General features: G+C 53.2%; 1 protein-coding gene across 18 annotated transcripts in view; it reads right to left on the bottom strand.

Moving 5' to 3' along the window:
* Positions 1-25,831, bottom strand: part of MICAL2 (microtubule associated monooxygenase, calponin and LIM domain containing 2) — a 213,252-nt gene that overhangs the window by 61,261 nt on the left and 126,160 nt on the right. For 9 of the 18 annotated variants that reach the window (XM_044258839.1, XM_044258838.1, XM_044258841.1 and 6 more), the window contains 6 exons: positions 24,755-24,862; positions 23,539-23,725; positions 22,300-22,388; positions 20,925-21,027; positions 5,035-5,215; positions 950-1,131 (listed from right to left, as the gene is read on the bottom strand). In XM_044258839.1, the coding sequence (XP_044114774.1) occupies positions 950-1,131; positions 5,035-5,215; positions 20,925-21,027; positions 22,300-22,388; positions 23,539-23,725; positions 24,755-24,862 (850 nt within the window). Of the gene's footprint in view, positions 1-949; positions 1,132-5,034; positions 5,216-16,974; positions 17,207-18,247; positions 21,028-22,299; positions 22,389-23,538; positions 23,726-24,754; positions 24,863-25,831 lie in introns of those variants that run through there. The other 9 variants (XM_044258850.1, XM_044258851.1, XM_044258852.1 and 6 more) reach the window with 4 other exon arrangements.

The following is a 25,831-nucleotide window of genomic DNA, read 5'->3' as shown; positions in this document are numbered from 1 at the left end:
TCCCCCTTTTTTTTGAAAGCTCACAAGGAAGGTAAATCCAGAGTTTCTAAGAGGCCTGCCTCAGCCCTGGTTTTCCTGGGAAACCAACCCTAGGTTCGGGTGGAAATTCTGCTCTCTGCCACCAGAGGGATGTGCAGGACAAGCTGAGTCCTGGCTGTCCCAGGGCAGCCAAGGCCGCTGGTGCCTAAGGTGGCAAGTTTCTGTCAGCCTGCTTCTTTCCACCCCGAGCTCGCAAGCTGCCGTTGACGGAGTCAAAACATTCAAGGTCACCTTTATTTTAAAAAACTGGCTGCTAAAGACAACTTTTTAGGGTGTGGAGGCCCTTGGCCCTGGGCCACACAGCTTACCAGCTGTGAGACTTCGGGAAAACATGGTCTGTTTGCTCACGGGTAAAAGGGTGAGTTTACTTACCCCACAGGGTCGTCCTGAGGATGAAATGGGGCCATGTATGGGAAAACCCTCAGCTGTTAAAGGTGCTTAGTGGAAGTGCATTTATTACTGTATAAACTTCTAGGGCATTCCGCATGTTCCAAGCATGGCTAATGCCCCGTGCTGCTCCTGGCTGCCTATGGTCCAATGGCAGCTAAGCCCCATCCTTCCTTACTGGGCTACAGAACACCAGATGGGCCCCTAAGGAGATATGCAAAGAGGAGATGGTCCCAGGCAAGAGGGTGCTGGAGTCCCCTTATCTCCGCCAGCCTGGGACACACAACAGCAAGTCAGCCCCTCTGCCCCCTGCCCACTTGAGATTCCAAAGCTTCTCTGGGGGAAGAAGGCTGGGCCTGGGTCACTCCCACTTACACCCCAGCCCTGCTGCCCCTAAGCCCGAGGGCTGGACCTGTCACTGGATCCTTTGTGGTAAAAAACTGGCTGTGGGGAGTCTCCGTTCCCTCCCCATCTGCCAGGACCGAGCAAGCCTGGCCTCCACCCAGGCAAGCTCCCTGCTCACCGTGCACAGCTTGTGACTCCTCAGGGCACCATGGCGAGACTTTTCTGGTCGAGGCCTCTCTCAGGGAGCTGTGCCTGGTGAGGGGCTCCGGGAAAGGTGGGGGTTCTGGCCGCTGGGGGCTCTCCTCATGGGGTTGGGCACTGGAAGCCTCACTGCCGGGGCAGTCTGGCTCTGCCTCGGAGCTGGAAGGAGGAAGCACAGGGTGGGTGAGTGGAGAGCCCTGCAGGTCACATCCCACACCCCACTCTGCCCTGCCTGTCACTGCCTCCCACAGACCACGGCACTCTGGGGCAGCGAGGGTGGTTTTGTCACCTCTGCACCCCAAGCCCAGTCACAGGCTTTGTTATGGGCTGAACTGTGCTCCCCAAAATTCATATGAAGTCAGAACACCTAGGACCTCAGAAGGTGACTGCACTTGGAGATTGGGGCTTTAAGGAGGTAAGCAAGTTAAAATGAGGTCATTAGGGTGAGCCCTAATCCAGTAGGGCTGGTGTCCTTACAAGAAGAGGAAATTTGGGACAGGCATAGAAGAAAACATCCCATGAACACGGGGTCAGCCACCGACAAACTGAGGAGAGGGGCCTGGAACAGATCCTTCGCCCTCGTGACTCTCAGGAGGAACCAGCCGTGCCGGCACTCGATCTCAGACTCCCAGCTACTAGAACTGTGAGAAAGCAAGTCTCTGTTTTTCAAGCCACCCGGTCCGTGGTACTTTCCAGAGCCCTAGCAAACAAATACCGGCGTGGATCCAAGCAGGAGAACGAAGCCCCACGAACATATGTTGACATGCTTGTGGGACGGCTGATCTACCTGCCTTCAGCCATCCTTCAGCGGGACTCCGCAGCAATCTGGGGCAAAATGAGCTTATCATTCAGGACCTGGTCCTAAAATGTTAGGCATTTGAGTCCTGCTCGTGTCTTATGGGAACGGATGGGAGGAAAAAGGCTTCGGGGTTGGAGGGGGAGTCTGGAAGCTGGGCCTTGAATGATGGGACGGAATTTGCGTGGCAGAGAAGTGGAAGTGGTGTGTCCTCAGCAGCAGGGACAGCACAGGCACAGTCCCCTGGGGGCCTGGGGAGGTGCCCACCTATAGGGCTGTGACTATTTACTGTCTGTGTATGTAAGTCAGCACGCATCTTCCCACTGGGGCACTGCTCCTTATTCTTCTCTGTGCTCTGGTGGACTTTCCATCCATCCCAGGGCCCAAACCTGCCCGCCACGGTATCCCAGGGCTCTTCACTGATGGGTCCCAGAGGTAGTAGTACCCATTGGAGGTCTACCTTGAGACCCTGGGACATGGACATGGACAAATGGTCGTAGGCTGAGGTCCTCTGTAACCAGGAGTTCCACATGTGGATATAGCCTCCTTGTGGATGCTTGTAAATCCAACATGCAAAGAGGCAACAGCAGAGACTGGCTACTTGAGTTCTGGGCTCCAACCTTGCCTGGAGAGAGGACTACCCTTGGACTTCCCAGCCAGAGGAGCCAAAGTATTCGCTTTGTTACTTAAGCTAGCTTTGGGTTTCTGTCTCTCACAATGGACATGGTCCTGCCTAACTGAGCCCTAGAAGGCTGTATGAGACTTGGGGCAGGGCCTTCCTTCTCTGGGCCTTGCCTTTTATCTCAGTGACTGCAGAGGGCACTCCAAAGCAGAGGTGCTCATGCTGACATGTGGTTAGAATCACCTATGGGACTTGCTAAAATAAAATGTACGTTCCCAGGCCTCTCTTCCAGAATCTGAAGGCTCCAGACTTCATGAACTAGCTAGCTGTCTGCACGGCGGTATCCATATTCATTCCTCACATTCTTCCCATACCTACTCCAGTCAGGTTTCTGATCCTCTTATTGGAAAAACCAAGTCGCTCCTTCAGCTCATCCATGCTCATCTGAAACAGTGAACCACACTCTCCATCCTGAAACTTCTTTCTTCTCTTAGCTTCCATAACTCAGCCTCTCTTGGTTTCTCTCCTTCCTGGGTTTTGCCAGCATCTTCTCTGCTTGCCCACTGAATGTTCAAATGCCCTGGGGCCCTCACCCAGGCTCAGCTCTTCTTTATCTAGGAGAAGATAGCCTCTTTTTTTTTTTTTTTCCTGAAGAAATTCTTACTCCACAGGTGACTCATCAACTCCCTTGGCTTTCATAGCCTCTATGTGCCACTGGCCCCTAAATCCTGTCTCTAGTTCTGCCTCCCAGAAACTTCTCTGTTCTACTGCTTGCTTGGCAACTGTGCAAAGACATCTCAAACCCCACAGGTCCAAAAGAGAACTCTTGATTTTCTCCACAGACCTCCATCTTTCCCCAAATCTTGTCCTCCTCAAGGCTACTCTAGAAATGACTGTACCTTTCATGCAGCACGTGGCGCAAAGTCTGGGAGTCACCCTTGGGCTTATTCTCACCTTCACGTTTAGTCCATTAGCAAATCTCCTCCCCTGCTCCCAACCTTGGTCCAAGTCCCTCATCTCTTACCTGCACCACAGGCTCCCACCGGGCCTCCCTGCCTCCCCTCCCACCCACCTCTGCCCCAAGCATTTTCTGTACCAAGCCCTGCTGATCTTTGGGAATCATAAATAAGATGTCACTCTCTGACTTAAGAATTATCTAATGGCTTTCAATAGGACCTGGAATAAAGTTTAAAGTCCTGGTCCTATCTTACTCAGCCTTACTCCCGCCTTACTTTCTGGTATATCTTACTCTTCTTCCCCTCCTTGTGTGCCAGCCATGTTAGAAGACATCAGGCCCACAGTTGCCGCAGGGCCTATGTACTCCACCGCTTGGATGCCACTTCGTCCGTCTTCACATGGCTGTCCCTTCTTGTCAGCATTTCTCAGGTTAAATGTCACCTCCTCATGGAAGCTGTGGTTGATTGTTTGCAGAGTGCCAGCAATCATTCCCCTCCTGGAGCCACACCCTTTTTCAATGGAACTTAGCAGCTCCTCCCATAATGGCAGAGCCAATTTCCCCACCCCTTGAACCTGAGCTGGACTTGTGACCATGCAGACGTGATAGAACAACCAAGACCTCAAGAGACTTGGCATGATTGTACCTTCTCACAGGACCGTGTGAACAAGCACAGGCTGCCTGTTGGAGGATGAAAGACCCATAGCCCAGTAGCCTCCTGGCAGCCCAGCTGACAGCTAGCCATGTTCTAGAAGTGGGACCCTGCTGGTCCAAACACACGGGGGCCCACTGAGACCAGAAGAACTGCAGGACTGAGCCTGACTGAATTGCTGGCCCACAGAATCGTGAGTAGAATAAGCAGTGGCTGTTGGGTGCTTTGTTACTCAGCATGATGATGAGAACAGATAACTGATACAAAGGCCTTTCTTGGGTTCCTGATTGAAAGTAGCTGACTAGTCACTATCATAAACTCCTGTTTTATTTTTCAACCTGTAACAAAGGTGAGATTTCTCCTGTTAACTATTTACTTGTTTGCTGACTGCCTACCCAGCTTGAACAAGAGCCCTGTGAGAGCAAGGCTTTTGTCTTGTGTGGGTCACTGCTATATCCTCAGAGTCTAGTACATACTGAGCCATTGGTCCCTCTTGCTGGTTGACCTCCTGGATGAATTCGATGTCTGAGGGGGCGGCCTGGAGTCGGCACTCCTGATGACCACTCTGGGTGGTTCTGGTAATGGCAGTAAGGATGGCATTCTGAGAAATACTCATCTAGGGCAGCAGGGATTCACTTCTCATGCCTTCTCCTGCCCCTGGCCCAGCCTCCCCATCACCGTGCACTGTGACAGTGATGCCCACGTGGCACCCCTTGCTGCAGCCTACATCACAACTGCCTTTTGGGGAGAAGACAGTGGGGCCAGAGCCTGTCCCTTCTCTGAGAAAACAGCAATTTCTAACACTTATAGTGCTTATTATATGCCGAACATTGTTCTACATGCTTTATGTATGTTAATTGTTAGATCCTTACGATTGTCCATGAGACAAGGTGATACCACTGTCTCCATTTTACGGATGAGAATATAAAGGCACAGAGAGGTCACATGGTCAGTGAGTGGAGAGGAGACTAGTCCATGAATGCTGTAGCTCTTGCCAATCCCTCTTCTGTCCCCATCCTGCAGCAACTTGAGCATACCTGCTGTCATCACTGGTGACCAGGACACGCACAGCCATCATCTCTTGTCCAACTACGTCCTCCCCAGGGCTGATCTTCACTGAGGTCCACTCAGAGTGCAGGAGAGAGGTGGCTTCACCTTCCATATCACTGGGCTCTGGCTCCAGAACACTCTTGGGCTTCTTGGGGGAGGTTGGCTCATCTGCTGGGAGGAGAAGAGGGTCTAGAGAGATGATGGGAATAAATGGGCCCTATAGGATACCTGCTTCCCATCCAGAAGATTGGGCAGGCTGCTGGGGATGGGGAGGTGGGCAGGGAAGCAGGCTTTGGGTCTACTTGGACACTCTAAGACTGATCTTCTCGTCCTCTGTTCCTACCATTTAGTCTACCAGATGCCCCAGGATTTAGAGCACCTCTGTGTATAGGACATGAATACACACATCTCATTTAGTCCCATAGGAGGGTCCTGAAATGTTCAGAGGGACCACCCAGGCCCAATCTCTAGACCGCCATTGTCAAAATCAGTGTCCAACATAATGCTAAACCTGGTGGCAACTTCTCCATTCTTGTCTTGACACATCAGAAGCATTTGACCCAGTGGTTCATTCTCTCCTTCTAGAAACAGCTCTTCTCTCAGCTTCTAGGATAACACAGCCCGGCTCCCTTCTCCGCAACGGTTGCTCTCCTTCCCTCCTTGTTTCTGTGCTGGGTATACCTTTCTCTGCACACACACCCCTCCCCCGCCCCCGACCTGGTAACATTGGAAGGCCCCAGGGCTGTCTTTGAATCTCTTCTCTTATTCATGCTCGTGATAATCTCATTTGGTCTCCTGGCTTCAAATAACCCTAGATAACAATGACTCACTCCTACATCTGTATTTCCAGCCTGGACATTTCCTCTGAATCTAGGCTTATATATTCCATTGCGGCCTTGGCCTCTCCACATGGATGTCTAGTGGACACATCAAACTCATGACTGAGCGGAGCTCTTCAGCCACACCGCTCCCCAACCCTGCTTCCCCCACAGCCCTCCCCATCTCAGTCAATGGCAACCTTGGCCTTCCTGCTGCTCAAGTCAAACGCTTTCACAGCATCCTTGACTTCTCTTGTTCTTTCATTCTTCACTCAAATCATCAGCCAATCCTGCTGGTTCTACCTTCAAAATGGGTCAGGAATCCAGTCACCTGTCACCGCCTCCTCTGCTACCACCCTGACCAAGCCACTGCGTCTCCCTGCTTTCCTTCTTGCCATACTCCCCCCGCCACTCCCCAGTCTTCTCAGCACAGCCACCCAAGTAACTGTCCAATGCAAGTCAGATGATGCTCCCCTGCTCCACACCCTCCAATGTCCCCAGTGACCTCATCTCCCACTACTGCCCTGCTCTCTGCTCTGACCACGTGGCCACCCTACTGTCCCCCCAGCTCAGCCCTGTGTACCGCTCCTGCCTCTTCCTAGGAGATGCTATTCCTGGGAAGCTTCCTGCAGGCCTTGTCACTCACTGCCTCGAGTCTTTGGTCAAATGGCACCTTCTCCCTGTCATCCTACTTTAACTGCAACCCATGCCCTCAGCACTCTCTGTTCCTCCTTATTTTTATTCATAACATATCTCACCTTCTAATAAACTCTGTAACTTTCTCTTTTGTTTATTGTGTCTCTCCCATGACTAGGACATAAGCAGTGATTTGTGTCTGTTTCCTTTCTTGCTAGAATGGTACCAGGTAAGGAGTAGATGCTCGATGAATGCCTGTTGAATGAATCAATGAATGAGTGAGCAAAACAGGCCACCCGAGGCCAGGTCCATTTTGGCCACCAACTCAGCTGGGTGGCCCTTTCTCTGGTCACAGTGGGACAGGTGTCTTTTCTTTTGGTGGCTGACACCTCACTTGCACTTGGCTCCCTCCTCACCAAACCCCTCCAAGGACCATTACCTCCTCTTCCCTGTGCCATTGACGCCTATGTCTACCGGACCTTTTCCATCAGTATTTGCATGTGCTGAAGCCTCTCCCATTTTAAGGCAACTATTTTTAACCCAATTCCCATGCCTGGCCCCTAGCCAACCCTTCTTCCTCTCCTCCCTCCTTACCAGCCAATCGTCTTGGAAGAGTCTGCTGCTCTCACTTTTTCCCTGTGCACCTTCCCTCACTCAACTCCTCAGTCCCCTACAATCCTGCCTATGTCTCCATGACTCCCAAACTGTGTCCCCCCAAAGCCCTTCAGTGGCCTCCTTATTGCTAAGTCCAACTCACAAGCTCTGGGGTCCTCCTGCAGCTGCTGCAACCCTCAGCCCTCCCTGCTCCGGGCCACCCTGTTCTCTCGCCCCCTCCCTGGCTCCTCCATCTCAGTCACCCAGTCTCTAAGCCCTAAATGTTGGGTTCTTCCCACCTCCACCAGCAGGAGGCTGGCAACTCTCTAACTACATTTACCATCGATGAAGATAGCTCAAGAAATTTTTATTTTTATGTGAAATGCCTCATGCTTTAAAAATATTGTACAAATCAAACAAAACATATCTCCAGGCACATGCGGCCAGTGGGTGGCCAGCTTGCCACTCTCGGCATACGTGCACGCTTGCTTGTGCGTGTGCATTTGCACACTTCTGCACGGGTGTGGCTGTGCGTGAGAGGCACTGGTAGAACAGGTGTGTAACTGGATGCTTGGCTCTGTAGTAGTAGCTGTAATAATATATTAATAATAGGAGCAGCTGACTTTTATTGAGCACTTTTATGGAGAAACGTTTTAAGTGTTTAAGGCATATTAAGTCTATTAAACTTCAGAGAATCTTCTAGACAAGTATTATTATCCCCATTTTGCTGATGAAAAAACAGGCACACAGAGAGGTTAAGACATCAGAGAACGGGGATCCGTCTGTATGGCTGTGAGCAGAACAGAACCATAGACACCAATGTACGTGACCTTTATTCTGGGAGTTTGGGCTGGATTATGTTCCTGTTTCTCATCCCTTCTCCATAACAGAGCTGTGCTTATTCTTCTGCGACCTTGCAGTCCTTCCTACAAGGGGTGGTTGGTAGGCCTCCTTGCCCAACTGACGTGGGACTTGGCTGTGACACTTGCTTTGCCCAGTGGAAACGAGTGGATGTGACGTGAGCAGTGGCTTCAAATGACCTTGCTGTTTGGCTAGTACACCCACACTCTTGCTAGTTTGCCATGAGAAGAGCTTGTCCCAGGTGGCTGCTGGCCCCGCAGCCAAGGTCCCTGACTGTGGGCACAGGGAGAGTATCTGAAGCCTTGCCTAGCCAGTTCCATGGGAGCCCAGACCACCCTGACCCCTACAGCCTGAAGCAGAGCTACTCGCTGACTGCACAGACCCACAAAAAAATAGATGCTATGAGCCCCAGCAATTCAGGAGGCTTATCACACAGAATTAGCCTATACCTGCCTTACACCTGAGTTCAGGTGTGTGTGCCTCAGCGGGCTGCACAGAGACCTGTATGGTCAACAGATGCTCCTTGGCCTCCTCTGACCCAGGCCTGTGCTGGGGATTTGGAGATGAATCAGCCATGCTCTGCCTTGAAGGGTCTCTTCCCGTCCTGGGGGCGGGGGATGGGGCATATTCATAGCTCCTTATCAGGGAGACCATCTAAGAGTCAGGTGAGACAAAGTGAAAGGGGAGGGAGATCTGACATCTGTACAATGAACACTTGGGTGGAAGGCACCATTTTAGTGGGTTAAGGATGAGTAGGATCTGAGCAGAGAAGGGAGAGACGATGTTCCATTGGATGGACCTCTGTGAGCCAAACCAATGAGGAAAAGCACTACCGTCTGCATGGAAACAGAAACCACATCCCCGTGGCCGGAGGGCAGGAGAGTGTATGAAAGAAGCCAGTGGGACATCATCCCATTGACGTGGAACTGGTAAGGGCCCAAAGGACAAAGTGAAGCGTGCAGAGCAGCACCCAGAAGTTTGGAAGCTGAAGACTGGAGTCATCGGAGTGACCTCATAGAAAGATGGCTCTGGTTGATGCGTGGACGGTGGATCGGAGGACCCACCAGGTGGGGAGAGGGAGACCAGGGAAAGGGCCATGACAACTTGGAGGAGAACGAAAGGCTGAGCATGCGTGGCCGGAGAAGAGGGGAGCGAGGCCAGCGAGAGCAGCCCAGGGGCAGAGCAGCTGCGGCCAGTGGAGGGGAGCTGGGCCAGGCTGTGGAGACACCACCTCAGGGACCAGGCAGACCTGTGAGGGAGATGCCAGGGGTCTGCTTGTAACCTCCCTCCTCCTAGAAAGTCTTGACCTGGCCATCAGGGCCAAGGGGGTGGAATGGGCTAACGGCTCAGGCTGGAGGGGTGGGGACATGGCTGACCCACGAGCCCTTGGGACAGCGGGGTCAGGACCAGCGTCTCTCACCATGGAGCCCAGTATCAGTGGAGGGGTTGGGGCAGGGGGAAATAGAGACTTGGAAAAAAAGAAGCTGGGACTTTCTCTGAGCAACACCTCACCGAGGTAAAAAAGTCCCAAAGACAGACATCCCCCGCTCCTACCCACCAAGGCCTGGGCCAAAGTCTACAGCTGGGTCTCTGGGGTTCGGTGCTATGCCCCAGAGCAAATCACTCCTCTCAAGCTCCTCCTTCCAGACCCTCTCTCATTCCCTGGGGCCTCCTGTCTGCACACACAGACCAGCAGCCCCTGTATAAGCGATGGGAGTAGTCTCAAGGCAACAACGAAAGCAACACCAACTCATTCTCAAGGCCTTTATCCAGGCTCAGCGTCTCTAACATCCCGAGAGCCTGAAAGGTCAATGTTGTCATCTTCACTGCATGAGTGCAAGACCCTGGTGCCCAGAGTAAAACTCAGACCCCCATTGAGTCAGCCGGATCGGCCGCCGCAGGGACGCACAGTGGCTTTGTCAGCGGCCAGGCCAGGGGAGCGGCCAGCTGTGCTCACCTGCCCTACCTCCCCTGGGCCTGTCTGCAGTTTGTCCAAGATTTTTCCAGAGCTCTCTATTTCCACAGGGAGAAGTCAGGTCTGCAGCGGGGAGTGGGGGGTAGGGGCTGTCCGGGGAGGAGGTGTGCAGGGTGGGGAGGGAGAAAGATCCAGCAGCAACCTGGCCTCCTGCAGGCAAGCAGGTGCTCTCAGAGCCGAGACTCTCAGTCTCCTACCAGTGCTCCCTGGGGAAAGAGGTTATGCCAGAGGCAGAGCCAGCAGTGTCTGTCCTCACATGCTGCCCCCAGTAGCTGAGACCCAAGGCCTTTACCAGGCCAGACCCCTGCTACACTATCAGCGTGAAGACCCTGGCCCTCATTCTGCTGGTAAAATTGTTTGTTTTCACTCTAGGTCTGGAGACCCTTCCACTCTGCCCCAGAACCCACGCAGACAACAAAGCAACAAGTCCTCCTGTGTATTGTTATTAAGTCCATTTTACAGATTAGGAAACTGAGACTCATTTGTCCAAGGTCACACAGCTCCTAACTGTCAGAGCAACTTCTGGCTCTGGGCTTAGAAAAACTCTCTCTGCTGTCTTGTCCACATTCTCTCTGAAGAAACAAATTTAAAAAGAGCCATGAAACTAAGTCTGTCAGGATCTAATTGGGAAAACAGAACTCAAGCCAGAAAGTTCCACAGAGAGAAATACAGGAAACTCAGCAATGATGGTATTGGATGAGCCGAAAGCCAAGGGCAGATCAGGAGGCAGCCCAGGGATAAGCCAGAGCAGGAGGCCGCCGGCCGAAGGGACGGCAGGAGGAGCCACTGAGTCCAGAGGCCAGGACTGCCAGGCAGGAGTGGGTACCACGGGAAAGACCCAGCCACTGCCTGGGATGCAAAAGCCGGAGGAATACCCAGGCTTCTCCCTCCATCCCATCTTCCACCTCCCACTAGTCAGACCGAATGGGAACCAGGTGCCAGGGAGCCTGAGAAATGTAGTTTCCAGCGAGTATACATCACTACAGAGCAGAGCAGGGAGAAGGCAGGGAGGGTATCTGACAGCAATCAGGCAAATGTCTGGGATACGGAGCACAGGGCAGTCTCCCCAGCCGCATGCGAGGTGGATGGTGATGAGGGAGGGGACACTGACAGCCCCCAGCAGGATGGGAGGGTCTTGGGAAGGGGCCTGGGTCAGGCGTTCCCTCCACTCATTGCCAGGGGATGGCACAGGTGTCGATGCCCCTACCAAGGTCCTGCACGTGTCCCCTTTGAAAGATAAAGGACCAGGTGCCTAATGGCTGCAGCCACCATCCTGGGGCTTCTGAGAGTGACACCCCAGAGTGCACTGCCAGGAATGCTAGTTTCCAAGGATCTTCAGGCAATGAGAAAATTGATGGGGAGCCCTGGGCCTCGGATGGGGCTGTCCCGCCCTCCTGTACTCTTGCCAGGCACCTCCAGGCTGAGTGTGGGAGCCCGTTTGTGTGCACACGTGTGTACTCACAGGCCTGTGTGTACTCTGCTGTCCTGAACCAGGCTGAGCAGCACCGTTCAAAGGGCCTGCCTGGCCCCGGGGAAGACTCTATGCAGAGACCAGCTCAGGTAAAGCCAAGCGGGGGTGGGCATGGGGGTGGGTGGGAGCTCAGCCCTCCCTGGCTGCATGCCCTTCCCTCACGGCCTCAGCAGGGCTGCACTGCTCCTGCCGCGGAGCCCTTGGCCTTGATGAAGGCCAGACAGCAGGGCAGCACTGTCCGCAGACAGACCCCGAACCTGAGGTGAACACGCAGAGCAGCAGGGTCTCCCCCTTCAGGGACCGGAGGGGAGGGGGCCTGTGGTACCTTCCCGACAGTTCAGCGGACCTCCAAACAGCCAGCTTGTTCTCCTTTCCTTTTGCAAACAGCAGCAGGTTTGGGCCTTAGTCCTTGGACCTTGACTCTCTTCTTGCCACGGATAGGAACTATGTCAGGCCAGCCCTGGGCCTCCAACTTTGGGCACGGCCAGGATCTACACTCATGACTCTCTGAACGAAGTTGGGGGTAGAGAAGTCTAAGTTTCAGTTAGGAACCCCAACGGCAACTCAGGGAAGTGGGAAGGGAAATAGGCTTGGGGCCCCCAGTTCTTTGCTCTGGCACACACTCCATGACCTCTGCTCACAGCTCACCTCAGGACGGGCACCACCGCAGAGCCCTGACAAAGTCCTCCAGCGGACACGCCGGGCCTGGCTGGGCCTCAGGCTGGTGGTGGTGGGAGGAGGGAGCTGAGCTTCTGGACACTTCCAGGCCCCCCAAGATCAAGAGGTTGGCTTCTTTGTCTGGGTAGTGGTGGGGGTGTACCTCTGCTTCGTCAGTCCCCCTGCAGCCTGCCCTCTCATGGTGTCAGAGACAGTCACAAGAAGATAAGACTCAGGAAGTCAAAGGCAAGTTGAGCCAACCACATGCCATGGCAACAGAGTTCCCCCACCCCTCTGCCACCTCTTGTCTCAAACCTGCCACGTGGATTCCTGTGTCAGGATCCCAAGCATGGGAGAAGATGTGTGTGAGCAGGTGGCTTGGGCCTCGATACCTAAGAGCATCCCACTGGAACTGCTCTCCGTGGCCAGCCTCAGGCCTGCTCCCACGGGCCACTCAGGATGGCGAGAGATGCATGTGAAGGTCACGCCCCTTGGAAGGCAAAATTCCAGTAAAATCGAGACCCCCCTCTCCCAATCGAAGGGCTCTGTGGAGGCAGCAGGACGCACAGTGTCGTACTTCTCCTCCAGGTTCTCCTTTCTGAGCCATGAGCTAATGTCAGCAAGACCTTCCCAAGACAGGCTCCATAGTCTGGGGTCTAGGCCAGAAGTCAGGCCCCTTATTTATTCTGCGAATGCTTACTGAGCGTCCACTCAGTGTCAAGCACTGTCGTACCTATGGGATCATATGAATGTTCAAAAGAAACCAAGATCCCGGTCTTCGAGGAGTTTATGTTCCAATAAGGGGGGCGGGTACGTAAACAATACACATCATCAGTAAGACATAATATGGCCAGAGGCGGTAAACACTCTGAAGACCCGTGTAGGCGGCGGGTGAGGGGGTCAGGACAGCTGGGAGGACGGATTGCGGATTGCGGTATTAACAGCAGACCTCACTGGGAGGGAGAGGAGCGAACGAAGACCTGAATAAAGGGTGAAGCCAGTGGTATGGACTCTAGAGAAGGGTGTTGTTGGCAGAAGGAACAGCCAGGGCAAAGGCTCTATGGCAGAGCACGCCTGGTGTTGGAGGAGCTGCTCAGCACCGCTGGGACACAGCAGGTGGGAGAGGGCGGAGAGACAGCAGGTCAGAAGAAGGGGGTCCAACCCTCCAGAACCATCTGAGCCTGCTGTATGCATTGGCTTTTACTCTGAGTGAGCTGGGAAGGAGATGGAAGTTCTGAGCAGAGGACAGAGCTAAGTAATTCTGAAAGGATTACTCCAGCTGTTGCGTTGCAAATGGGGTGAGTGCAGCAAGGTAGTACCTGGAGGGGTTGGGGTGGGGGACACATAGGAGGCCACTGCAGTAAATCCAGAAGAGAGGACAGTGGCCGGGGGGGGGTGGGGAGTTGGGGGGTGGCAGGGGGGGGGGGAAGAGATCACTTTCATGGGGGTGGTGACAAGTGGACAGGTTCTAGTTGTGCTTGGTTGGGATTCGTGGGTGGAGTAGGTGTTGTACCAACAGAAAGAGTCAAGAATGACTCCAAGGCTTTGGGCTGAGCAATGGGAAGAATGGAATTGCTGTTTCCAGAAACTGTGAAGGCCAAGGGTAGACAGAGTCTGTTTCAGGGGAAGGTTAGGAGCGAGAGGTGGATATTTAGGTTTCTGAGACCCCTGGTACAATCTACGCAGAGGTAACAAGTAGGCCGCCAGAGACAGAGCTAGAGCCCCCTCCATCTTCGCTGAGACTCAGAAGTCACTAAACCAAACCAAAGTCTTGCTGGCAGGTGGCAGGAGGAAAGAGGGACCCACAGCTGAGGCTGAGGTGTCTGAAGGGAGGTGACCAGTTACCTTCAAGAAGGCCGGGAGACCGGAAAGGAGAGAAAAATCGATGGCGCCTTCCAGTGTGAGTTGAGACCTCTGTGTAGTGGCCAACCTAAAGATGTCCTGTCAGGCACGCTGATCTAGAATGATCTAGAATGCCCACGAAAGTCTTTCCCGCTGCGCAAAACCAGGAAGGTACCATCTAGAGCTCAGCAAGAGAGTTCCTGCTGCCCTGAGAGCCCTATCAGGAATGTTCCCCCATTCTACTGCCACAAAACCCTACGTCAGAAGCATCCATTTCTAGAAGGGATTTGCCCAAGGCCACTGAGTCCACACACAGTGCCGGAGTCAAAGCTGGGTCTCTGGCCAGGTCCAGGGCCTTTCCACAAGCCGAGGCTCCCCTGACAGTGGCATCTGACTCCTGGCTGGGGCTGGTGACTCTCCGTTCCTTTACAGCTTGAAGATGCTGCTCTAGGTCATATCAGACAACTCCTGTAACATCAAGGTTCCCCTCAAGGTGGCTGCGAGGAGGTGAGGAACTAACGAGGTCCTGCACACTAGGGCCTGGCCCCATTCCCAGCACGAGGGTGGGGGGTGAGGGGTGCTCCATCAGTGACAGCTGGGCCCAGAGCAGTCTGAGCAACAGTCACTTTTTTTTTTCTTATTGCAGAGATTAAAGAAAAAGCTGTAAAGAGGGAATGAGTTCACGGAAATAAAGGAAAACAGCCCACCCACTCTGCACGACCCACTTACTCTACTTAATACTCAGGGTGCACAGAGACTGATTTCTCTGGCTGGATTATTTCTTTAAGCTAAGTTCCCTGGGGTAGGATTACTGCGCTGAAAGGTCAGAGCCCTTTCGTGGGTCTTCATCACTGCTGCCATATTGCTTTCCAGAAAAGACTGTACCCATTTTCTTTCCTTTCTTTTTACCCAAGACTCTTTTTTTCCCTTACAATCAACTTACTTCGTTTTTTTCTTTACTAATTCAGTAGGTAGGAGATATTGAATTTACATTCCTTCGAATGTAATTGTTATAAATATTCACTTTTTCTTTTTAGTATTTACTTGTTTAATATGACTGAAGGAGAACTGTCTATTCATAGCCTTTGCCCACCTATCATTGGGTCTTTAGTCAACAAACATGAGCTGGTCACCAACACTTCCAGGTGCCTGGGAACACCTCGTTTGTGTGAACTGTTTCAGGCCGTGGCAACGAAATTCTTTGTGATCCCATCTAATTCACATTCCCCACCCCCCTGCCCCAGTCTGACTGCCTACTGAATATTTTCATTGGTACTGTTATACATTAACAGTCATATTATATTAACAGTCATAGTATATTAACACATATACTGTCAGGTTTGCATCACATGAATCCTACATACTTTTTTCTGTCAGAGGTTTTAAAGCTTAGAAAGTTATCACCCCATAATCTAATCCATAGTCATTCTATTTAATATTTAATTCAATTATTCTACTTTTGAAAGTCTTTAATCCACTGTTTCTGAATTAAAGAACATTCTACCAAATGCCTATGTAGAATGTGACACGCAAAACCAAAAACCCCACCCCAAACACAAAACTCCCTTCAAATAGGTATGGGAAAGCCTACCCCAGCAGAAGTTAATTAAGCCTCTTTACTGGAGGGTCCCTCAGAGATTTTTACCACGCCAGTAAGTCCTGGGGATCGCCAAGGTTTGGGAGGACCAGCATGTTTCCTGTAAAGCATTTCTCAAACTTTGGTCCTGTGGAGCTCCTCATTTGCAGAGCGCCTCTGGGAGCTAGTATTCCCTTGCCACGCTTTGGAAAATGTTGCTTGAACTCAACTTCAGATCAGAACATCAAAACAAAACTCTAAGCTCCGTGGCAGTGAGCACGTTTATCTATTTCACCCCTGCCACATTCCCAGCGCACTAGAGACGCTCAGTAAATACTAGTTAAGTCAACAAGTGAGTGTATGTACAAATAAAGCCAATCAAATCCAGTGCACAACACTGAGATACGTTCTGAGATGCAGGGAGGGGTAGAGACTTTGTGTGGTTCACTGCTGCAGCCCTAGGACCTGGAATATGTCTAGGGTATGGTGTGTGTTCAACAAATACTTGGACAGATGAATAAATAAAGGAATGAATCACTTGTCCAACCGAGCTCCTAACTTCAGTACCTAACACCTTTCCTTTTATGGAAGAGAAAGAGTATCTCACCTGGGTACATGACCCCAGGCAGCTCAGAGGACACTTCCAGGAGCTGGCAGTGGAGCGCAGAGGCCCAAAGCCCCAGAAATGCCCCTGAGGGGAGCCTCATCGCAGCATCAGAAGCCCAGCTACATCCAGCCTGGCGATGTCAGGCATCCCAACCCAGGGAAGCTGAGGACGAGACTTCCTTGGCACTGCTCATACTAACCAAGTGAGATGCTGAATCCTCCCTATACGGGGAAACCAGCATGGAACTGGGTCAGAGCCTGCCATGGGTTCTGTCCTCAGAATGGCTCTGCTGCCTAAGACACCGAGTAAATTGAGCCTTCGGGCTCACGGGAGGCTTCTTAGGATCACAAATGGCCCTCCCTCTGGATAAGCACACCTGCCGTGTTCACCACCATTCTGAACCCAATTTACCTTTACCTGAACCCTTTTACCTTTCACCTCTCACTCAGCTGGACCAGCGTAAGACCTGTAGCAACACTTGGTCACTTAGGAACCTAGGTTAGTGAACAGTTCCTCAGGAAAGCTCTCCGACAGGTGTGCAGTTTGGGTGGGGGGAAATGAGCACAGGTACTGTTAAGACAGTCTGTTTTTTCACAGTTCAGGTGACACTGACCCTCAACCAGCTATGCCCAGAATCTACACAGAAAAAGTACCATGAGTTTTCAAGAAAGAGACCCAAAAGCCTGGCCCAGGAGCATTGGTGACCTTTTTCCAAATATTACCCCTGGGTAATATTTCCTTTCAGAGTTGCCCAGCGCAGCCCCAGAGCGTCCCACGTCACCATGAGTGCAGGCCCCACCAGCAGTTTAGGGAAGACTGTCCCCCTAAACCAGCCCCCGTGTTTGAGGTTGGAGCAGCTTCCATGGCAAAGAAGAGAGGAAACAATGCGCTTTATAAAGAACCATATTTATTTTCATTTACAGCATCAATACCATAAATAAAGCTAAACATCGTTGGCTGTGTGCAAAACACAGGGTCCCATGTGGCACTGTAAATGGCTACCCAAGGTCACAGACATGCGTTGCGAGGAGATGGGTGGGCGGGTGGGGGGGCTAGCTAAAGAGAAGACTGAGAGGGAAGGAGAGCCCTCTCTGGTTGACATTCTACAAAGGGAGGGAGACTCTGCAAGAGAAGACAAGACAAGAGCGATGACTTCGTACTGGCTAGACTCTGCACCAGTGCAGCAAGCAATGCAGCATGCGGGCCCGTGCAGACAGGCCGAGAGGTCGGCGTGCTCTGGCCGCATGCAGGACAGACGCCCCCTTCCACCTGAGAGCCCAAGGCTCCGCACACAACAGCTCCCCCAGCCTCGGCACGGCGTCCCCCTCTAAGAGCACTTGGAACACCCCGCTGCTGCGGGTAGTGAGTCAGTGGGCACATGTGTTTTGAGCAGAGCCATGGTGGCATGGACGCGGGCTGCTCCAGGTCAGGGCTGAGTGGAGTCATGTCTCACAGTCACCCCTGGCCTGGGGCAACGATTGCTCCAGTGGAAGCTTCTGCATCCTCTGGGGCTTGATAAGACAAGAACAGTCAGAAGAGCCACAGCAAAGCCCTGGTGTCTAAAGCAGAGGCTGCGCTGGGAAAGGATTTGCCGGGGGCGTGGTGGTGGTGTGTTCAAAATACAAAGCATGGGGGGCTCAAGCCTGCGATGAAGGCTGGGAGCATTATTATTATTATTTTTTTTTTTTTTTTTGAGCCCTTCCCCAAAGAGTCACCCATGATTTTGATCAAGAATCTGCATACGAGAATTGAGGTAAGAATGCTTGTCTGCGTGTATTTTTCAGCGGCTACTAGACTGAAGTTCTTTTCCCAGGGGACAGAGCCCTCTCTGGCGTGCTGTCTCACAGCTGGGGGACCCGTCCCGGGAAGGTAAGCGGTTTCGCAGGGAGAAAGGCATGCACGCAGGGCACACGGGAGGCCGCAGGGAGGCAGGCATGCTGCCGGTGTGGACCGGGCAGCCGGCTCAGGAGTAAGTAGAGTCAAACATGGCTTTCCAGCAGAATGCCACCCCACGTCGCCAACCCCCCAGGCCATGGCATGAGTCCATTAGTATGCAAGACGCTCGCAGTTAGTACGGCCAGGACCGCGGCACGGAGGACGGGGCACAGAAAGCACGTTAGGCGTTAGTACCACTTTCTGAAAATTGGCAAGAAAACCAGTCACCTCCGAGCAGAAGTGTGTCAGCCAAGAAGTGGGTGTAGCACTGGAAGGCTGAAACGAACTGGTGGCCACAGTGTAAGGTTGGCAAGAGAGAGAGACAGAAAGGAGAATTTAGTTCAGGGTGGGGGAAAAAAGGGAAAAAGACTGGTAACACAAAAGGCACAGGAGTTGAAGATGAGGCAACCATCGATAAAAGAGAAACTTCTCCAAACAGATCATCGCTTGCGTAGGACCGATGGACCTTTCTGGTAGTGACCGCCTACCCATCGGCCAGAGTGGGTGCGGGTAGTTGGCCGAGGCCAGCGCTCCCCGCTCTCCGCTCCGAGTGGCACGCATCCTCAGGACCCCCCGCCCCCCAAGATCTCTTTGTCCCAGTTTAGCTCCGGTGTCCCATGCTCATTCTTGAATGTGCTACGGAGACCGAGAGACGTCTGCCTCCTGGAATCACCAGGCGTTTCAGTTCTGCCCACCAGGAAGGTTCACAGCCTCAGAACATACAAACATCTCAGGCTTCTGACAGGCACGCCCCGTCTCACCAGAGTAATTCAAACCAGTCTCTTTATGGCCATAAACGACATTCTCCGAGAGTCTAACTCTGGCTTCATGGAGCAGAACTCCACAGAGTGTCCCCGCCCACCCTGGGCTGAATACAGAAGCAGGGACACGGCTGTGCACGTGTTCACATCATGCCCTCAAGAATTTCCTTTTAGACTCGAACACAGCATGATTCCAGGGCTCCTCCCACCATGCTGAATATGAAAATTTCAGCAAAAATTTGGAAAAACCCAACACAAGTCATTGGACTGAGAACAGTTCCAACGAGGACAGAGGGGCCAGTTCCCACAGGCTGGGACACAGGCCGTGCCCCTGTTTGCTCCAAAAATGTCAAGGAAGGCTTGGTAGAAATACCTCTCCCATTCTTCCTGCCCTATGGAAACTTGTCATCTGCCAGCTCTCAAGCGCCCAGGCTCCTAATGCATGCCAGGCTCCATCCCTCCTTAATCTAGAGGAGCTCCCTCCTAGACATCCTGAGCATGTTGGAAGGCCTCGGCCTTGCTCCAGCAGACCCAGCAGCGGCACGTGTAGGGCCAGGGCAAGGTGTGGAGAGGAGAGGTCTCCCCCTGGAAGCCCTGAGTGAAGGACACAAGTAGGGTGGACCCAAGGCCTGTTTTTGCCCTCAGTAGGGCATATTTCTTTATATCAGTCAACAAACAGCTTCTGCTCCCAGGCTCCCCAGCCAGTCAAGACATAGGAGGTGAGACACCTTCCTTTGCTAGGACAGTGTGAGTACAAACTGGCTGCTTTGGCCAGATCCATATGGCAGCTGAGTGGCTAAGCCACCAGGATGTCTGTGAGCAGGGCTCATTGGGGAGGTCATGCTTCCCAGGAATCCTATACCCTGAGGTGCTAACAGACGGCCTCAGTTTCAAAGCACAGGATGGAAGAGGGCAGAGTCTCCCCTCAGCCCGACCGTTATGGACCCTGAGTGGCCGTGGCTCAGACAGCAGCCTGGGTTAGTTAGTCAGGACCAGGCGGGGGCATAGCTCTTCCCCTGCAAGGCACCAGCTCACCAGAGCTCTGCACGGCCAGGGACCCTGGGGCCTCCCGGGTCATGCTCATTGACAGGGAGGGACCATGTGTGTTTGTAGCAATCTGCTCGAAACCCCGTGGTCGTCTGGCTGTGGTCTGGTGATGAGGGTAAAAACCTTCAAGCTACTAATCAGACATCAAAACCAGGGTGCAAAAGAGCTCCCCCTCCATCCAGGAGGACAGATCACCGTCAACTACATACTACCGTCTGTTTCTGTAAGGGTTAATTCTATTCTGATCCACTCTTTTCTTCGAAACTGATGATGCTTTCGTGTTGCCAAAACACTGTCCCTGTGGACAAGTGGTACCAGGGTACATACATCAAAAGGCACTGATCAGAAGGTGGCACGCTCACTTCTGTTTCTATAAAAACCCAAAGCATGAGTGTCGCAGGCAGCGACCATGGCCATGGACCACGCCGTGGAAAGGATTCGTGATACCAGTTATAAACTTCAAACCGTGTTGAGAAAAACGGACACTCATTGGGGGAAAAAAAAAATGCTTTCTCTTAGCTGATTAAAAGTTAAAAATTGAAATGTAAACCTAGAACTGTGGCTCGCTTTGGTATAAAAGAAGTACAAAGCTATAAAAAAAACATCCTTCATGTCGTCCGGCCCCGGCACCAGGAGGGGATGTCCACCCTGATGCAGCCAGGCCGGGGGGCCAGGGTGAAGCTCTTTGGCTTGGAGCGAATGGGCTAGAGAACGTCAGGCTGACAGCCAGAGTCCTGGCCACCTACACTTAGACTGCTGCCTGAACTGGAAATGTGAGGGCCCTTTGGGGTGCTCGGCATTTCACTGGAGCTTCACAGGGAAGCATCTGAGCACCCAGCTGCGGATGGTCTCCAGGGACTCCTCGGACTCGCCGTACATGGAGCCCAGCACCTCGGAGAACACCCAGAGGAGGGGCAGCCCGAGGCTCAGGAGCTCATACGTGTAGCAGTAGTTGTAAGCATTGTCCCTGAAATGCAGGCCGGCTGCACACAGGAGTCCCCAAATCCAGTTAAGCAGGCTCCGGGGAACGTGAAGCAGGCCCCACGGCAGCACAAGGGGCCAGCTTAGCGCCTTCCTAAAGAGGGAATTGGTGATACCTGGAGGGCTGCCTTCGGGCGTGCCAATGGCAGCCGCTGCGCAAGAACTTTCCACGGGGGTGTCTCGCCGAGGGGCCTCTTGCTCCTTCCACGGTCCCTCCTCCTAAGAGAGGGAGCAGAGTGGGGGCATCAGGCCATGATTCTCACGGAGCACCCCACCGATGGAGCAGACGAAGAGAACCCACACAAACCGACCATGGCAGACCCGGCATTTTGCAACCAGCCCCCCTCCCCCACTAAGAGCCCCCATACACTGCTGAAGGGGGGCTGAATACGGTCATTGCTTTCCTGGGGCCAACGTGACCACAGGGTTCACCGGCCTTCAACACACACATCCTTTAAAAACAAAACAAAACAAAACAAAAACACAAGGCACACACATCCTTTGACTCAGAAATGCTTTCTAATGATCTGTCCTCAGTAAGTAATTTGAATCAGGGACGAAGACGGCTGTACCAGGATACTTGCCGTGAAAACAGTTATAAGGTAAAAAGAGGACACAACATAAACATTCAGCAACATGGGGCTTGTTGAATAAATTATTAACCATCTTTTACAGGAATCAAAAATGATGCTTCGAAAGAATTTGTAATGTTACGAGGAACGGCTCTTGGTATACTGTTGCTACATAAAAAGAAGGATATGAAAGTGTAGTGATAGGATTCCAACTAGGTGAAAAAACAATCACATAGGGCAATTTCACAAAACGTTAGTTACGGGTTTCTCAGAACAGAGTAGTGATCATTTAACTTTCCTTCTTTACATACTCTGTCCATCCGTTTTTCTACATTAAGCCTCTATGCCTCGTGTAATCCAAAAAGAGCTGTACAGTGTGGGTCCCTGCTGAGGGGAGCAGTGGTTAATCAAGCAGTGGAGAAGGTATTTGCTAAGAGCTGCCAGAGGAGACGCTGTCACCAACTGGCCACACACCCAGCAGCCTGTCACTTTGCTGACATCCAAGGCGGGGGCCGGGCGTGGGTGGACTTAGGGAAAGGCAGGCTCCACGGGGAGGGAGGGACATCCTGCCTACAACACTGTGGACATGTGGGACCCAGGCATGGGGGACCTTGTAGTTTTCCCATGGCTGGGCATCTAGTCCCGTCCCTGGGACATGGGAAAGCTCTTCTCAGGAGAAGCCAGCACCACCGCTTACCAGCAAGCCGGCCTCCAGAACGGGATAAACCCAGAGGCTGGCCAAACAGGCTAAGGCAGAGACCCTCTGCTCCGCACACACAGTAAAGACTCTCGGCTTCATCTGCTGGTCTCAGCCCCTCCAGGGTCAGAAACTCTGGCCTTGCTCGCAAGGACCTTTGAAAATGGGTCTCCAATCCAGGGGTCTTCCCTGTTTCACCAGCGCTTTCAGGACAAAACATACCTCTCTTTGTTGCTTCAACTCTGCTCGTCTCTTCCTCTGCTGACTGTTGGTCTTACAGTGAATGAAATGAGGCTTGCAGAAGAACTTGCCTGTAAAACGAAACATACACATACTGGCATGCATGGCTTTTCTCTTGTAAATTAGAGCCACAGCAGACACATGCCAATGTCTGTCCCTGTCTAGGCCAGGGAATACCAATACTGGGAGTAAGCCCGGGAGGCCTCAAACTTGGCTTCTGCCACGTGCCTTAAAGAAGCCACACTGAGATGAGGTAGCAGGACCCTTTGCTGCCTTCGAGCAGGCTGTAGCAATGGGGGTGTGGTGGGAGATGCCAGGGACGGGGCCGAAGCCCTCAGATAATCCCTAAGCCAAACCGAGGCCAAGTTCCTTCCCAAGGCCAGCGGCCAGGCTGCAGAATGGACAGCTCTGAGTATCAGCACTGTTTCTAGTTCACTGTCCTTCCAGGGGCTCCTGAAGGTGGGAAAGGCTCAGAACAAATGGCAGCAGTGAAGGAGAGGAAAAGACCCAGGAAAGGGCTGCCCTGGGTCCCCGGCCACAGCCCAGGACCATTGGGCACCTTCCAGAAAAGACTTCTTTGTTCACCATTACAACAGTAATCTCAGTAACAATGGTAAAACAGGAAAAAGTTATTTGGCACTCACAATATGGCAGACACTCCTCTGAACACTTTCCACAAATTGACTCCCTTGAACAGCCTCGCAACAACCTTATGAGCTAAGAGCTATTATTATCCTCATTTTATTGATGATCTGACAGACGGACCAAGAAGTTAGGTAACAGGCCCAAGGTTACATGGCTGGCTGACGGTTCATCCTGGCAGGCTGCTTCTCAGAGGAGAGGTTGCTATTATGATCGCTTTCGTAAGACATACTTTGTAAACAAAAACACTAGTAAGTCATCATTTATTGAACCCTTGTTTCAAGCCAGGTGTGATCCTCTTGCTGACACGGGGCCACGGAAGGTGGGGGTACTGGCAAGGACACGTATGTCAAGCACTCGGCACACAGTAGGTGCTGGCCAAGGCTGGTACACAGCAGGCACTCATGGCCCCCTGGGCCCTCTGAGGGGGGGCCTCTTGCTATAGCAGGACCTCCCAGCTCCAAGAACAGCGCTCCCGGGGACACCACAGTCCTTGGGAAGAACAGGGGCACCCCATAGGCTTGAGTGGACAGAGGGCCAGAGCAGAGCCCGGCGCGACCCCCAGCCGCCAGGAGTTACCTTCATCGCCGTCGAAGGCGTAGGCGGCCAGACGCAGGGTGCTGGCGCAGACGCTGCAGCGGAAGCACTCGCGGTGGAAGAAGTGGCCCTCGGCGCTCAGCCGCTCCATCACGTACACACGCTTCTTACAGAAGTAACAGGTGTCGCTGCCGCCCAGGTTCAGGGGGAACACCTTCCGCATGGATTCCTGGGGGCAGAGGGCGGCGGGAGAGGAGCGCCATGCATCAGGGCTGACACCGAGACTCCTGGGAAATTCTGAGCTCAATCGTGGGGACCCCCTGGGCTCCTGTTTGCCGCTCATCTCACTGCGGGCACTGTGGCGAGGCCGAGGGGCGGAGGATCCGCTCCCGGCACAGACCCCAACAACCCCAGCCCCGCGTGGGCTGCTGTTAATTTTGCACCCAGACAGGCCAGATGACGATGAAGGAGGCCCAGGAGGGGTTCCTTCCGAGGCTGGCTGCTCTGGTTCAGGTAGGAGTGGCGTCGCTCTCTCTGACAGAGGGGGCATCGTTCACAAACAGGCCTGCCCAGGGATGCTGACTCCAGCAATCTGCCCCAGGGATGAAGGGCTGCCTGGGTCTAGAGTGACGTCCCCAAAAGGATGTTTTCCACACCCTTGTCCCCCTGCAGTGACTTAGGCCAGGCCGGGAAAGCCTGCGGCAGTCAAACTGCTAAAGAGAACTGCAGGAAAGCAAGAGGCTGTGTCTTCCAGCCCCTGGGGCGGCCACGCAAATTCCTAAATGCAGGAGGGGATGAGGGCAAGGCAGCCATGCGCCTGGGGGATTGGGTGGATGTATCAAAAGGAAAGCAAAAGAACTGTCCAGTCAAAGGGCTGGTGATGCAGCAGGCAGCCTTGTTGGGGAAAAGGGAAAATTCAGAGGGCAGAGTATCTCTCTGTTACTGGATTCTCAGTCCTGTGCCAAAGGGCTACTTGAGCTGGACACCAAATACTGAGGGTAAGGGGTGGCCTTCTTGGCATTTTCACTGAGCTCTCTAGACATCAGGGGACAGGCTTTGCCTTGTGAAATGACCTGGAGGGGAGCCGAGTGAGGTTAATTGGTCAGAAAATGCAGCCCTCCCTCTAACCTTGGCACCGGTCGACCCCATTGTCACACCTCCTGTCCACAAGCCGGGGGCCTCAGGTGGGCCAGGCCATCCTCCCTGGGAGACCAGAGCCGGTGTCTGCGGGTGAAGGCTGAGGGGTGTGCGTCCTTACCAGGTCTGGAGAGGTGGCCTGGGTCTTAGGTCTGTGATCATTCATGTACAGATTGACCAGGACTTCAGCTGCAGCCCCTATTCCGCTGGACACTTTCCCTACCGTCAGCTACCCGAGAGCAGAGGTAGAGGAGACAGAGACAAAGGTAGAGGCCAGTTAGCACTGAGAAGGAAAGCGCAAACGGGCTGGATGTGGGACAGAGCTTCACACCCACATGCAGACAGCGCCCGACGTCCCAGGAGATGCAAAACCAGCCTGGAATGGGCAGCGGGCACTCTGGAGATGGAGAAAAGGACAGAGATGGAACAATGGGGCCTGGGGTGAGCCAGGTGACTTTGAGAACTAGTTCTGTGGGCGTGCAAGGCCTGCAGGATTCGTCGAGTTTCTTGGTTCACAGATGGGGTAAATGAATCCCAGAGAGAGGAAGGGAGTTCTCCCAGGCCCCTCAGCAAGGATGTGCAAGATTCAGAACTCCTCTCAGGTCTCCTGAGCCCCAGCCTGGGTGCCCTCACACCCTGGGGAACCAGGACCTCACAGACAGACAGCTGACCGGCAGCCACCCTCCCATAGCCATTCCCCTCTTTGGAGGGCTGGGAGCTGCTTCACAGGCATCATGAGCAGAACCGCTCCCCGCACCCCAGACTGGGAGGGAAGGGTTAGGACCCCAGCTCCATCATAAACCAGTTCTGAGACTGGACACAAAACTCTCAGCTGCTGAGCTCAATTTCCTTATTTAGTAGGACAGGGGAAATCGTGCCTGCCTCATGGACGTGTGGTATATGAACTGAGGGAGAGAAGGGGGATTCAAATGCCTGGTGCTGGGCGGGGCTAGGCCAGGAGAAGCTGGACTCCTCCCTCCCCATTTCCCAAGTGCAGCAGCTCCCAGCCTGCCTTGCGGCCTCCACAGCTCTGGGGAGCCATGGCGGCATCTACCTGGGTGCCCTCTGGCCTACAGAAGCAGTGACTGGAATGGGAGCAAGGAGGCTACGGCATGGAACTCCACCACGTGCTCCAGGCGGCCGTGCCCGGAGGCCCCAGGCTGCTGCTGGCATGTCAGTTCCATGGGGGCCCTGGGCA

The sequence above is a fragment of the Neovison vison genome, chromosome 7, assembly GCF_020171115.1.
Source record: "Neovison vison isolate M4711 chromosome 7, ASM_NN_V1, whole genome shotgun sequence".
In the NCBI taxonomy this organism is placed as follows: domain Eukaryota; kingdom Metazoa; phylum Chordata; class Mammalia; order Carnivora; family Mustelidae; genus Neogale; species Neogale vison.
The sequence above is the reverse complement of the archived record's forward strand: the minus strand, read 5'-3'. Positions and strand labels throughout refer to the sequence as shown.